The sequence below is a fragment of the Typopeltis vanoorti genome, chromosome 16 (assembly GCF_054136105.1).
Source record: "Typopeltis vanoorti isolate ZY-2024b chromosome 16, IOZ_Tvanoo_1.0, whole genome shotgun sequence".
NCBI classification, from domain to species: domain Eukaryota; kingdom Metazoa; phylum Arthropoda; class Arachnida; order Uropygi; family Thelyphonidae; genus Typopeltis; species Typopeltis vanoorti.
The window spans coordinates 10,747,851-10,763,538 of NC_143564.1; the positions used below are offsets into that span (position 1 = coordinate 10,747,851).

Genomic DNA, 15,688 nt, shown 5'->3' on the forward strand with positions numbered 1-15,688 from the left:
GCAGACGAAACAGGACTCTATTTTCATGCAATGCCTGAGCATGCTTATTTGTTTAAAAAGGAAAATACTAAAAGATTTAAATCTTCACAAGAGTGAGTGACAGTCCTTTGTTGTGCTAATATGAAAAGCGAGAAACGAGAGCTCCTAGTGATTGGAAAAAGTAAAAATCCTTGGTGTTTTAAAGGTATCAAAAGTTTGCCTGTTGACTACTGTTCTAGTGCAAATTCTTGGATGACTAATGCTATTTTCAACAATTGGTTACTTAAGTGGGATTAAATTAAAGCAAAAAAGTGTCTTGTTAGTAGACAATTGCACTGCACACACACACACACGAACAATTTATCGTTAAAGAACATTGAAGTAATCTTCTTGCCTTCAAACACTACATCATTAATTCAGCCATGTGACCAAGGCATCATACAAATTTTAAAACTTATTATCGCAGGGAAGTTCGTGCAAGAATTATAGCTGAACTTGATTATATAAAAGACCAATCTGATACAAGTGCAATTCCAACAAAGTATTTAATTCTGTTCACCTCTCTCTCACACCATACTGCCTCAAACCCATTACCACTGTTTCCCCTTTGCATCTATGCCCTGTATAGACATAACTCTTTTTCTATCATCAATAGAAACTCCACCTACTTTTTGCCCTTTCTCTCTTCACGGAATACATCATAACCTTCCATCTCTGTTCCTGTCAGGATGTCATCCTCATCCAACCATGTCTCACCTATGCTGACAATTTTTGGGTGAACAATCCCAATCAATACAACCATTTCATTTCTCTTGTTTCTGATATTTCTAGCATTCATATACAAACACAACAGCTTATACCTTTATCTATAAAGTTTCATTGATACCACTTATTTGATGTGACTTCTCCATACTTTCCTCAAGCCATTTCCTTTTCTCTTTACTCATCCCAGAGCCCTTTTCAAATCCAACTTAGACAAAAAGAGAAGGGATGTAGGCATACATTCACATCCTCTTAGAGCATCAACCTTTCTCACACTGTGTTCCCCTGTCCACTCTGAGTCTCTCCATTTCCCTGTTTCTCTTGCACACTTCTTCTCTCATTCTCTATCTTCATACTATCCACTTTTTCATTCATAACCACCACTTCAATCTCTTCTTTCTTACTCTCCTGCTCTTTCACACTGCTTCTTACTTGATCAGATTCATTCTCTGCACTCATTTCTCTACCTTCCAGCAGCAGTCTTTCCAAATAACTCATACCAAAACCATTCAATTATAGTCCATCACTCTTAAACAGTTCAATTTGTCCTTCCAAATCATTCCACACATTAACAAACTGCACACATTTCTACTAACATATCATTTGCTCTCTGCCTCATCACTGTCATACCTGGCCAACACACTGACTACCTTTCCTATCAGACCGTTATCTTTTATCCTTCTCAACAACCTTCTGATATCCAATCTTATGTGTTCCTTGTTCCCAGTCAAGTTATTTGTCCCTATTATCACTGGCAACTTTTTTGCTCACTTACTTCTCATATCCAATACTTGAATCACACTATTCATTTTAAGTCCAGGAAAACAAACTATGTGCATCTTCTTGTTTATATAATCCAATCGCCATACAGTGCCACTCACAGGTCTATTGTTATCATTTTCATACCAACATCATTTGTTTTTGTCTTCTTCACTCTTCCACACATATCTACAATTTCTCTTCATTTCACTCTGCATCTGCCTCATTTTCACCAACTCAGCTTTCAAATCTTGCATCCTTTTTTTGCTATCATTCACTCTCAACATTCAACATCATTATTGCCCACTTTATCATTAACTTTATTCTGTTTTTAACATATAAATTATCACCTGCTTTATCGTCAATTGAACTTTTTTTCCATGGTATCATTTCCATATACTCTCTGAACATTGCACAATCTTCAACTGCCATGTTCTCTACTTGTATTTAAACTCATAATTAAGCAAGCCTCATGGTCCATCAGAACATGACATTTCCTACATACCTACACTCGTCTTTTCTCCCATTCAGCCTTGCCACATAAACATCTGCAACATCCCCCCCACACATGCATACTACATTCATGGCACCATACCATTTTTGAGAAATCTGCACTGTCTACCTTTGTGTTTTGCGCAGACCTATACAAAGATTTTCCTTTCACTTCCATGTTGTTTCAGTGTACTAAATTTAATGATTTTATAAAAAATAATTAAACAAACATGCCCACGTACTACAAAGACTGCAAGCACACAACTTCTACTGAAACTCTTACACATAAACACACACTTATTTACAATTAATTAGTCAAAAAAAAAACTTATCTGAACTGGGAGCCTTCTTTACACAAACCTTCCAGTAAAATGCCACCTGTCGTAATTTTAATGCAAACAGTTAAACTTCGCAGTTGGAACACGAACACATGCCCTCAACCAGATGCATTCGTAACAGAAGTCAGTCAATACATGTCAAGAGAGAATAGGCCTGCACTTATCTGCCATAATATGGTGACAAAAAAGTAAAAAAGAAAGTAACTAAAATTTAAAAAGTGCCTTGTATCTCCTAAAGAACTTTTGCAAATCCCCAGGAGTATGTGTACCACACTTTGGGAAACACCATACCAGAGGAAATGCCAAGCATCTTCTGTACTAGGCAGCACTGATTTCTGCAAGTAGCAAATGAAATCGTATTTGCTACTTGCAGAAAATCCACTTTGATGATTCATCAGAAGCTTGAAATGGTTAAAATCATGTTTGCACTCCTGAGCAAAGCTTCGTTTTTTTATTTTTTCCTGATATCCAAACCCCCAATGCAATATCTGATATTTTCTGATATACGTACTGACTGGTCAACAGTATACTGTATCATACCTCTTTGTAACACTTTAAGTTACTTCATATTAGCCAGCAAATAATCTCACTGCCACTATTCTGCACATGTCTAAAGTACATCTAAGCAGATATGTTGAGACCACACTTCTCCATGTTCCTGAGGGAGAAGTGTCATCATGTCTTTACCTCCAAATTAAGTCTTACCAGAAAGATCCATGAAATACATGGAGAAATACATTATTATTGTTCCTGACTTCAAGGAGTCATGAGACTCACCATGGAAGGTCTACTTTAGACAATACAAAGTCTATCACACTACTCCTTAAACTCATTCACTGTTTGGCCTCAGACAATGCATTCCATATCCTGCCACCATCTTCCATGAAAAAAACCTACTTCTTACCTCTTACTTACAAACTACTTTTTTTGCATTGTGTAGATAAGACCCTTGTCTTTGTTCTTTCCCCTTTTTCTGCCATAGAAGACATAGGGAGAATATGATTCTGTTCACCAAACTCTGCAGTTTGCATGCCTTCAGTCTATAATCATAACCAACACTGCACAGTCCTAATAGCATTTTCATTATCAGCCTTGACTAGACATGAGCACAGCAATCCAGATGGAGTCTGATAAGAGCTTTATACAATGGAGCCACCACATTTTTGTCTCTGCTAGTCAGCACCTCTTTAATAATGCAGCAATTCTCTTACTTGTCTTCATCACCATTGCAGTATGTCCTCTGAACTTCAAATTTCTATCTACAATCATCACAAGATCCCTTGCTTTCTCTGTTTCTTCCATTATAACTCTAACAAATAAGTATAAAGCATCCTATCTGTGAATCCCAATTATAACATTGACATCCCCATTCATTTCCCTCCTTTCCTTCTTATTCAAATCCAAGAGGATTTGAATAAAGAACTTCTTAAAGAACCAAAACATCACCACTATTATTAATAACCTTCTCAAGCTCCACATCATCTGCAAGCAATTGAATATCTCCCTTTAGTCCATTGACAATGTCAATGACATAAAGATTGAACAGTAATAGTCCCAGTAGTACTGAACCATGTGGAATTCTCATGTAAACTTCTACCTCATGGATACTGCTCCCCTTTTATACCTCTCTGATATATATATCAGAAAGCCAGTTACCAATCCAGTCCACCAGCCTGATATCCAAACCCCATATGCTGCTTTCAAAATACTAACTTGTTACATGGTACCCTATTGAATGCCTTTGCCACTTAAAAATAATGATAGTATATGTCTTACGATCATTCATTGCTCTTGTTACTCTATTGTAAAAAGCAGCCAGATTACTAAAAGATGAACCCCTTAACAAATCCATGCTTGCCTGCATAGATAATATTGTCCTCAACTACCCAGTTATGTATATGAGATCATACCAATTCTTCCAAAATCTTACCAGCTACAGAAGAAATACATACTGGTCAGTAATTTGATATTTCCATTTACCTCCATCCTTATGCAACAACACTATCTTATCTTCCTTCCACTCCTCAGGAACTGGTCTCTTTGCAAGATCTTCATTAAATAGTCAGGTGAATGACACAGTCTTCCCTAGCACATTCTCTTAACCCTTTATTTGACAGCATTGCTCTCAGGCAACATGACTTTACAGTTGTTCTATTCTCATACCAATTAGGGTTTTTACCCAGCTGTTGTCATTATTGCTTTCAGGCAATATTTATCTTCATGAATGCACTTTTTGAATCACGTTTTTGCTAACAAATGCTGCCAGTTGGATGGAAAACGTATTGGCATGAGAATAGAACAACTGTAAAGTCATGTTGCCTGAGAGCAGCACTGCCAAATAAAGGGTTAAAACATGGTGTGAAATCCAATCTAGTCCTTCTGTCTTACTGACATCTAGAGTACTCAGTTTTTATTTGGAATAAAGAGGTTTATTCACTTCTATTCCTTCATCCTTATCCTTCTAAGAATAAGGTCTACATTACTAGGATGGAACATTTGCATTGATTTGTCTCTGTCCAACATCTGTCCACTATCATTTTACCTCCTATTTGCCACATAGCAAAAAAAACCTCCTTGGTATTCTCCTCGGAGTGCAGCACTAGTTTCCTCTTTTATTCTAATTTTTCTCCCCTTATTATACTAGTCATATTCCTAACCTAATCTGCCATTGCTCTTAACATTTTTTTTCTTTACTATTTCCTATGCACTGCTGATCTCTCTTCCTTCAAATACTTCATCTGTTGTACTGTCTCAAGCTGGTTTCTGAGTTTATTAGAGTTACCTTCCTTATAACTCCACATAAATTCCTTCCATCTTGATATTTCTGCATGCCTATTCATCCTCTAAGAGGCTGCATGGTCACTCTTACCAGTTGGTGCCAAGTATGTCATCTCAGTCACAATCAAATTCTCTAATGCTATGACCATGTCCAAAATTCTTGAGCCTCATTTTTCCCTCTACTTCATGCTTCCTAAGAGAGTCCTCATGAAGTCCAAAAATTCACTTACCTGAGTACGCTGTGCCACTTCCTCTACCCAGTTTATACTGCTTTAGCTAAAGTTCCCCATAATGATCACTCACTTTGCACTTATCACACTACTTTGCCTAAATATTTCCTACTCATCACCATTTGATGATTATATAGCATATATCTCACTAAATATCTTGTCATATCCACTTCTACCTCACACTACCTCAAAGCCATTAGTGTCATTTCTTCTCTGATTCTCTATCTTGAGAGAACACAGTTCATCTCTTACTATGATTAATACTCTACCATCCCATTTACTTTTCCTCTCCTGCTGAAATATGCTATACCCTACAATTCCTACCTCTGTCAGAGCATTCTACTTGGTTAATCAAGTTTCACTAATTCCAATATCTTTTCAGAGACTAAGTCAATCAATGCCACAAACTTATTCCCTTTTTACCTAGGGTTCCTGGCATTTGTATACAGAAAAATCTGTGCATTGTCAGTATTTGCATAGCTATTATTACTCTCCACAGATGCCACTTAGTTTTGCAGTATTTTAGTATGAAATCCCTCATTTCCTCATGAGGAAATTCCTGCCACCTTCCACACTTGCAACTTTCACTGTCCTAACACACTCACTTGCACCAAAAACAACAGCCTCCTCAAATGACTGCATCCTTCCATGTTCAAACATAATCTTGCATATGTTTCCCTTCTATCCTCACTTTCTACACTTTCTACACTACACTATCTACACTTTCTCACTGTCATCTCATTCATTATCACTGCTCTTCTCCTCCACTCTGCATTATCATACTGTGGCAACATACTCACTGTTTTCCCTCTTGCACATTTCTGCTGCACACTCTCTAAATCAGTCTAAAATGTCTTTCTACACAATCCATATTACCTCTCAATCATTCATACTGACCATTCTCTGTTCTTAAGAATACCAAAAATTACACATTTCTGTTGCACACTCTCTAAATCAGTCTAAAATGTCTTTCTACACAATCCATATTACCTCTCAAACATTCATACTCACCATTCTCTGTTCTTAAGAATACCAAAAATTATATTTTTTTTTTCAATCTTTTATTATTATTATTATTAAACAAGACCTCATGGAGTCAAAGACTCATCTAGGAGGTCCTTTTATCTCACACACATCTCATCATACCGTGTCTTAAACACATTCAAACTCCTTGCAGACACCACACTCTCAGGCAAGGCATTCCAATCACTCACAACTCTGCATGGAAAAAACCTGCCTCTCACTTCCCTACTCACACCCTCTTTATACAGTTTCCAGGGATGACCTCTGGTTCTCCCCTGATCTCCCACTACTCTCTGTAGAACTTCTCCACCATTGATCCTATAACAACCCCTTACCAACTTGTAGGTCTCTATCGTATCTCCCCTCTTCCTTCTCTCCACTAGACTCTGCAAATTACATCTTTTCAATCTTTCCTCATACTCGACATTCCAGAGGTCAGAAACTACCTTAGTCAGTCGCCTTTGGACCCTTTCCAACATCTCTTCATCCTTCTGAAAACCAGGTGACCAAATCTGGGCACAATAGTCCATGTGTGGCCTAATCAAAGCCTTATACAATGGAACAAGAATCTCCCTACTTCTACACGTCAGTGTCCTCCGCATCATTCCCAGAAGTCTTTGTGTTGTCTTCACAATTTTGGCGACGTGTCTCCTAAATTTTAGATCCTTATCCACTATCACTCCCAGATCTCTTATTTCCTCTACTTCCAACAATATATTCTCACCAAGCATAAATTCTGCATCCCATCTTTGTTTTCCAAATTTTAAAATCTTACATTTTGCAACATTGAACTCACATCCCCATTTGCTTGCCCAATCACTCAATTTATTCAAATCTTCTTGCAAGGCCACAACATCTTCACTACGCTTTATGGTTCGTCCCAACTTATCATCATTTGCAAACAACTGAATATCTCCATCCAAATCTTTGCCAATATCATTAATATACAAGTTAAATAGTAATGGCCCTAAAACAGATCCCTGAGGCACTCCACTAGTGACTTTCCTTTTCCTGGATATTGCACCCCCATACACAACTTGTTGATACCTATCAGATAGCCAGTCTCCAATCCAATGCACTAATCTAATATCCAACCCCATCTGCTCTAGTTTGACTGTCAACTTATCATGAGGTACTCTATCAAAAGCTTTTGCAAAATCCAAGTATATTACTGTGTATCCTTCTCCTCTGTCCAAGGAAGCAGTCATTTTATTGTAATAAGTAAGTAGATTACTAAAACATTAGCAAATCCATGCTGTCCATCAAAGATTATACCATTGTTGTCAACCCAACTCTGGATCCTAGTTCTCAATAGTAGTTATCCAACCTCAATCCTAGTTATCCAAGTGTAAGCAAATAAAGTTTGCATAGGAAGTCTCTTCACATTTAGGCTACTTGTATATAGAAGCTAATAACTTCACATAATTAACACGTTTGCTGCCAATTACGAGTATACTCGTAGTTGGTATGCGAGCTACACAAGCCAGCTACGAGCATACTCGTATGACGCTTACCGCCAGCAACGAGATTACCTTACTGACCTTGAAGAAGTGAAAATGCTTGGCTTGTGGAGCTAGCAGCAAAACTGTGTATACTCATAGATGGTGTATGCTCTGCACAAGCCAACTACGAGTATACTCGTATGACGCTTACTGCCGGCAATGAGATTACCGTACTGACCTTGAAGAAGTGAAATTGCTCGGCGTATGGGAACAGACAATGGCAAAGTAGTGTGGCAGCGAACGTGTTAACTCATGAATTTTTAATTTAATTTATAACCAAGTGAAAAATCTTTCTACAACTAGCTCTAATCTAGATTATTTTAATAATGAGGTGTTACACCATTCACTACTTGTATATGAGATATATATGACTTCTGCATTACTTCAACCTTGTTATCTCTTCTGGGCCTGACTCTGATTGATGAGACCTCAATAAAGGTTGAAACCAGTCTGCATAGTGGTTTCAACCATAATGCATAGCATTCTATCCCAGAAAAGATGTATGCTTTGCATTATGGGATACTAAGGCAATTAATGTGAAGTCATTAGCATCTGTATACAAGTGACCTAGTTGTGAAGAAAGTTCATGCACAAAGTTTGTTTGCTTACACTTGGATAAGGAATTAAACAAGAATATAATTTCTTGACATTTTAAATTTAATTTATAGTCAAGTGAAAAACTTTCCATATACAAACTAATTTATATATTTGTTTCCTTAAATCATACAAAATAACACATCTCATAAAAACAACATCTTTCAGAAAACATCTGTTTGCATGTATGTATATATATGTATATATTGTGTGACTATATCAGCAAATAAGTGCATCTCAGATTACTTACTTTTTTTTTTTAACATATTAACTTAGCATTTTTTAAATCTGTAGGATCAGTTTGCATTCCACATTTAAACAAGAGTGATAGGTCATTATATAAAGGTGTCAATTTATTTCTATTTCCAGATTTTAAGCACAATCAAGGTAAGAACTAAAATTTTCTAAGGTAGATTATGTGAAATACCAAAGTTTTATATCTCTTTGGAATTGTATTTCATTTATATGTTATATGATTTATGATCACGTGGATAGAAGGGGGGGGGGGGGATATGATTGAGACATTTAAGCCCTTGAGAAGTATTTACTGGTTTGACAGTGCAGATTTTTCATAAGGTAGAATAAAGATGCTCAGCCATCAAAAGTTGTAAAAGGAAGTAGTAATTAAGAGGGTAAGAAGTTTTTTTTTTTTTATGAAGAGCAGTAGGAGTTCAGAATGCACTGCCTGAGAGCGTGGTGAAAATGCACCACAGTGATTGAGTTTAAGGAGTGGTACCATGGTGGACCTACCATGATGAGTCTTGTGACTAAATACAGGTCTGGAATAATAATATTTGTTTCCCTGTCCATTAGGACCAATAATGGGCAGAGACGCAGAATATACATCCTCTCCCTATCAAGTCAGTCCTGCCTTCTTGTGATGTTGCCTGTTTCCACAAAAGGGACTCTGGCGCGCACACACACATAGAGCAAGAATTCCCAATGCAAAAGGATATCTTCCTAGTGGTCAACTAGACCACTAGGTGCTAGATGACCTTCGTCCACCGCCTACTACCTGGTAAAACACAACCAAGCTACTTATTGGGAGCCTGGAGTGGCAAAAGCTATGTGTGGCCTCCAGAGTAGGGGTTCTGGATTCCATTTCTCTGTCTCTTCTCCATGCAGTGTAAGTGATGCTCTCCTCCATTTCAAGGGTACATCATTTAAAATGGTGGTATTGCAGATTGGCTAACTGCCAGGTAGTTTGGAGGCTTTCTGGTCAACTTGTGTGTGGTGAGGGAGTGTAAGTAGTGGTATGTGGGATGCACTGTCGAGGTGACAGAATGGTAAGGAAACTGGTTGCTCTCTGTATGGGTGTATTTTCAAGAGTCTGTCTCCTCCCACTGATGTCCCCACTCTTTCTCTTCATCTAACAATAAACCAAAAATGAAATAAACATTGACAGCAACACTAAAATCATAATAAATCTCCCTAACAACTAATTCATTCAAACAAATCAAACCAAACACAATATTCCAAACATAGCAGGATCCCTACCAAAAAAGAAAATCATTTCCACATCCACTTTACAAAACATTGCGACATGAATTCCATAAACAACATAAACGACGTTCATCACCTCACCACTTACAGACATCCAAACCACATCCGTTTCTTTTAAACAGAAACCCAAATTGCATCAACCTCAATCACAGTTCACCTTCTATGCCCAAATTATACTCTATCTGATTCATTTTCCCACAAGGGTGCCTGCCACCTATGCCTTTGTGTGTTGACAATGCCTAGAGAATGCCAAATCTAGAATGCCCTGCTATCTACCTCTTTTGGCTGAAGGTTTCCCTGCTTCATCCATGAATCTCGACCATTTCAATTCATTATCAAAAGACAAAGTCATCTCCCTAGGTGACCTGAATGCCCACAACTCTAGCAAACTCCCCTACTCCAACACTACCAATTTAGCTGGATGTAAAGCAGAAGTTTCTGCTATAAGCAATGATCTAATGCAAACTGTATAACTACCTGAATTCCTGATTATCCTCTACAATTTTCTCAATAACCTTGATCTTTTTTTTTTAACTAGTTCTCTTTCCAGACACACTGTCAAGGTTATCTTTCCTCTTGGAAACTCAGACCACAGTCTAGTGAAAGTTTTCAGTATCACAGAACACCCCTCTGACAAAACCCAATCTCGTGCTTTGATACTATAAAAGTACCAAGTGGGATGACCTTCAGAACTCCTACCCCTGCTTTCCATGGCATGGCATGACTACTGTTTCTGCTGTTCTGATCCAGACACCTGCACTGAGCAAGTCACAGAAATCATCCATACTGGCATGAAGTTATTCATTCCTTATTCCAACCAAAATTCCCATCCACTTTTCAAGCCTGTATATCCTAAATAAAAAACAACAACAAATTATTGTAATTTGATGAACTATGGGATTAAAGGGTTTTAAGATATGTTCTTTCTTGTGGTTATATCATTTCTGCTCTAGGTGTTTATCAGAACTTTTCAGTTCAGTCTCTCCCCCCCCCATACCTCAGATAGCTTACATTAAGAACTCCAGCTTCATACTCAGCCTATGCAAAAGCATTAAATAAATGTAAAACAACTATCAGCAAATCCAAATCCAACTTCATAAAGACCAATAGCAGAAAACCTGCTTCTGGTCCAAACAGAAACCATGCCTTCTGTTCCCTTGCAAAAGCTATCAGGCACAACTTTTGCTCATCTGCACTTTCGTCTGTCTCCCATTCAGACAGCACTACTTTTCCAGCTCCCAAAGAAAATGCTGATCTCTTGGCATCACTCTTTTCCTCTAACTCCCCCATAGATGACAAAGAGAAATCACCTCCTTCAATACCAGCAACCAAGCACCATATATCTCCTATAGTCTTTAGCCAAAAAGACATGAAGAATATTAGACAACCTGAATACTACAAAATCATCTGGTCCCAACAGCATCTTTCTAGCTGTACTCAAACATTGTTCTCCAGAGCAATTACTGTCCTTTATCATCTTTTCAATCTTCTGTACTCATCTGGTGCCTATCCAAGATATCATATGTCATTACATTAAAGGGAGACAAAAAAAAATCTATTGTCTTACTGCCAACCAATTGCCATCACCTCAGTCCTCTGAAAAATAATAGAGAAAGTTATTAATAGCCAACTTCTTCACTACCTATTAGCTCACCTGTTAATCAGCAACCATCAGTATGGATTCCACCAATCAAGATCCAAGACTGATCTCTTATCCTATATCGCCCACATGCCATGCTAAAGTTTGGTGAAATGTGCATGTGCTGTTTCCCTTGATTTCCAGGGATTTTAAAAGATCATGTTTGCATCAAGGCTTGCTTTGCAAATTGACTTCCTTCAGTATACTTGCCATCCTTTCTGGTCGTTCACTGCATGTCATGGTAGATTGCACCCTCCCTTCGAGTTTTGCCACCAATATGGCAATAGCTCACTGCTCCATTCTATTACCTACCCTCTTTCTCTTATATATAAACAACCAACCCTCAATCACTACAAATTCTATCCATAGTTTTGTCAATGATGGCATTCTCTATTCATCCTACTCCTTTACATCAAGATCATTTGTAGCTATTGCCTTAAACACTGATCTCCATATGATCCTCCAATGTTTCCAGTATATCAGTGAACAGGTTATCACCTGCCTTATAATTGAAGGTGATCAGGTTATCCAGGGACTGACATTTACCTCCAGCCTTTCCTAGTACAAACTCATCACATAACATCAGTAGCTTCCTCAGCCTCTACAAAACTAGTCATCCTTTCCTGCTCAAGAAGTTATTTTCACTCACCTAGTTGCTAACCCAATACAAATTGCAAATCTGCCCATCCATAGAATACTGTTCACACATTTGGGTGGTGCACTTAAAGACTCCTTAAAAATTCTTGATGCTGTCCAGAGCAGAACAATTCAACTCATAGGTCACCCTTCCCTCACAGGCTCACTTCTACCTCTGTCTCGCAGATGCAGTGTTTCAGCTCTGTGCCAGTGAATTAGCAAACAGCAGTAAGTGGGGAAACCCACTTGCTGTTGGCCTGAAAAACAAGAGCAGCAGCTGCCCAACATTCCTTTTCATTATAATTGCAAACAAACTACAGCAGTATAAATTGGGGAGAGGAAGATGCATATAGCAATAAGGGAATGGAATTCTAGAATTCTTGAGGAACAAATGTCTTAGGCAATATGTAATAGAGAGAACAAGAGGTTCAAGCGTTTTGGATTTGGTCATAGCATTAGAAGAGTTGATAATAACTGAGATGACATCTCTCCCACTACTTGGAGAGAGTCACCATGTGGTTTGGACTTGGAAGATGAATAGACATGCAGGAATATCAAAGAGACAGGAACATATGTGAAATTCTAAGGCAGGTGATTATATTAGTCTCAGACATCAACTTGGGGAAGTTTCATGGAGGGAGGAATTGGAAGGCTGGGATATCATTAGTGCTTGGGAAATTGTGAAGGAATATTTGTTAGCAGCAATAGTAAGCTGTATTCCACAAGTGAAGACGAGGACACAATTTGGTGTAAAATGGATGACAAACAATATCAAACAGGAGCTTCATGTGAAAAAGAGGCTATGGAAGAGATATAAAGAGACAGGTGAAGAGCAGATGCATGAAGAATATAAGACACAGCCAAGAGAGTGAAGGTGAGACTGGAATATGAGAAGCGATTCGTCCTAAGATCCAATGAAAATCCTAGGGAATTTTTTAGCTATGTGGCCAGCAGGAGGAGAAATGATTGTGGAAGAATGACATTGTGGGATAAAAATGGGAATAGAGTGATTGATCCAGAGGACATAATGGAAATGTTCAATGAACACTTTATTGGAGTATTTCATCCTGGAGGAGTAAATTTTAATACTAGAGGGATAGGGAAGGTTCGAGGTTTAGAGGTGCAGGAGGAGTGTATTCCAAATATTGAATACTCTGGATGTCAATAAAGCTGTGGGACTGGATGTATTTCACCACGAGTTTTGAGAGAATGTGCTAAAGAAATGACAGCTCCTTTGACCTGGCTTTTCAATGAAAGTCTGGCTACAGGAAAGGTGCCCAGGGAATGGAAGGAAGGTAAGATAGTGCCATTGCATGAGGGTGGTAGCAGACTGGAAGTGTCTAATTATAGGCCAGTTTGTGTGTCATCAGTAGTTGTTAAGATCTTGGAGAAATTAGTTAGGGACCGTATACAACATTGGGCAGATAAAGGTAATGTTATCTGTGAGAGTCAACATGGATTTGTGAGGCACGCTCTTGTTTTAGTAATATGCTAGCCTTTTATAATAAAGTTACAAGAGCAGTAGATGCGGGAAGGGCATATACTGCCATTTTCTTGGATTTAGCGAAGGCATTTGACAGGGTGCCACATGATAAGCTGATATTTAAGTTGCAGCACATGGGTTTGGATGTCAGGTTGGTCAACTGGATTCAGGATTGGCTGTCCGATAGGTATCAGACAGTTGTGTATGGTAGTGGGGCAGTTTCAAGGAGGCAGAGGGTTACAAGTGGGGTCCCACAGGGCTCAGTACTGAGATCTATATTGTTTAACCTTTATATTAGTGACATTGTCAGTGCATTGCAGGAGGATTTGTTGTTTGCAGATGATGTGAACCTGGGAAGGGTTATTAGTAATAGTGCAGATGTGGTAGTCATGCAAGAGGATTTGAATAAGCTATACAAATGGGCAAATGAATGGGGGTATCGGTTGAATGCAGCAAGATGTAAGGTCTTGAGGTTTGGGACATATCGATGGGACGCTGCATACTCTATTGGAGGAGATATACTGGTGAAAGTAGGGGAGACAAGAGATTTGGGGTTGATGATTGATAGAAACCTGAAATTCAAGGGACATATTGCAAAGGTGGTGAGGGATTGCTGCAATAATGAAAAGGACACTGACCTGCAGAGATAAAAGAGTTATCATTCCGTTTTATAAGACCCTGATCAGATCACACTTAGACTATTGTTCTCAGATTTGGTCCCCAGGATTTGAAGGGGAATGAATTAACTGTGGAAAGGGTACAGAGGCGGATAACAAAGACAGTTTCAGGGCTGTACAATGTTACTTATGAGGATCGGCTGAGGGAATGTGGACTGCAGAGTTTGGTGGATAGAAGAAGGAGAGGTGATATGATTGAGACTTTTAAACTGTTGAGAGGTGGTTACAAGGTTGACAATGGGGAGTTCTTTCACTTGGTTGAACAGCAGGAAGGAGTGATGACATGGGGCGATCCCTGGAAGTTACGAAGGGAAACTGTGAGCAAGAGGGTGAGGAGTGGTTGAACCATGGAATGCATTGCCTGATGGAGTGGTGAGAGCGAGAACGGTCAATGAGTTTAAGGAGTGGTATGATAGACTTTGTGTTTCCTGGGAGGGACCTCCCACGTTGAGTCTTGATAGACTTGTGTTTCCTTGGAAGGACCTCCCCCGATGAGTCTTTTGACTCCTTGGAGGCCTCAATAATAATAAAAATTTAACCAGTTTCTCCTCTTTCTCATTCATTCCATCTATCTCTGTCCTCAAGAACAGCCTTCCTCATAATATGTTTCCCAACAACTTCAACCTCCAAGTTTTTTAAAAAAATGTATAGATTTCTTCTTTCTCAATCCTTATCTGCACTTCACACATGGCAGTGATGTGCTATAGGTTCTTGTACCTCTCATGTGTGGGATAAAAAATGGAATCAGCTGTCCATCCTTTTGATCAGATATCTCTCACTTGTCACCAGGGATAGTGATCGCCCAATGTTTCTTCAGGATATGTATTTAAATACTTTAATGTTGATTTTAAAAAAAAAAAAATTTATTTCTAGCTATTCATGCTTTTTGACATTAACAAATTATTATTATTAGGAGTAATGTTATAATTATCTAACTTCCATCATGTCTAAAGACACATTATAAATTAATTGAATTGAATTGGTCACTTAGTGAGAAGTGCAAGAGGATAAGTTAATTTTATATTTATTGTATGATGATATTGTATAGTTTTAGATTGAGAAATCTTGTTGCTATATAATAGCTTGATTGCTGTTTGGTTGATTTTTTAGATTGCATATAATTTGAAATTCAACATTGTTCAGTGCTCTGAGACAAAATGGCATTGAGCATAAGATAATTATGTAGGTTTGCACAAAAGACAAATAATGTGAGTGATGTGTATTTTTGATAATGTCACAGTGGTGTGCAGTGGTGCACCCCCCCCCCAAAAAAAAAGATAAAGGAAAAAACTC

General features: G+C 38.3%; 1 protein-coding gene across 4 annotated transcripts in view; it reads left to right on the forward strand.

The window, feature by feature from the left end:
• LOC150097844 (nonsense-mediated mRNA decay factor SMG9-like) overlaps positions 1–15,688 on the forward strand; it is a 286,780-nt gene that overhangs the window by 243,611 nt on the left and 27,481 nt on the right. For 3 of the 4 annotated variants that reach the window (XM_090406489.1, XM_090406490.1, XM_090406492.1), the window contains one exon: positions 8,752–8,844. The exons of the other annotated variant lie outside the window; for it this stretch is intronic. In XM_090406489.1, coding sequence (XP_090262615.1) covers positions 8,752–8,844 — 93 coding nt within the window. The remainder of the gene's footprint in view (positions 1–8,751; positions 8,845–15,688) is intronic. 4 annotated transcript variants of the gene reach the window in all.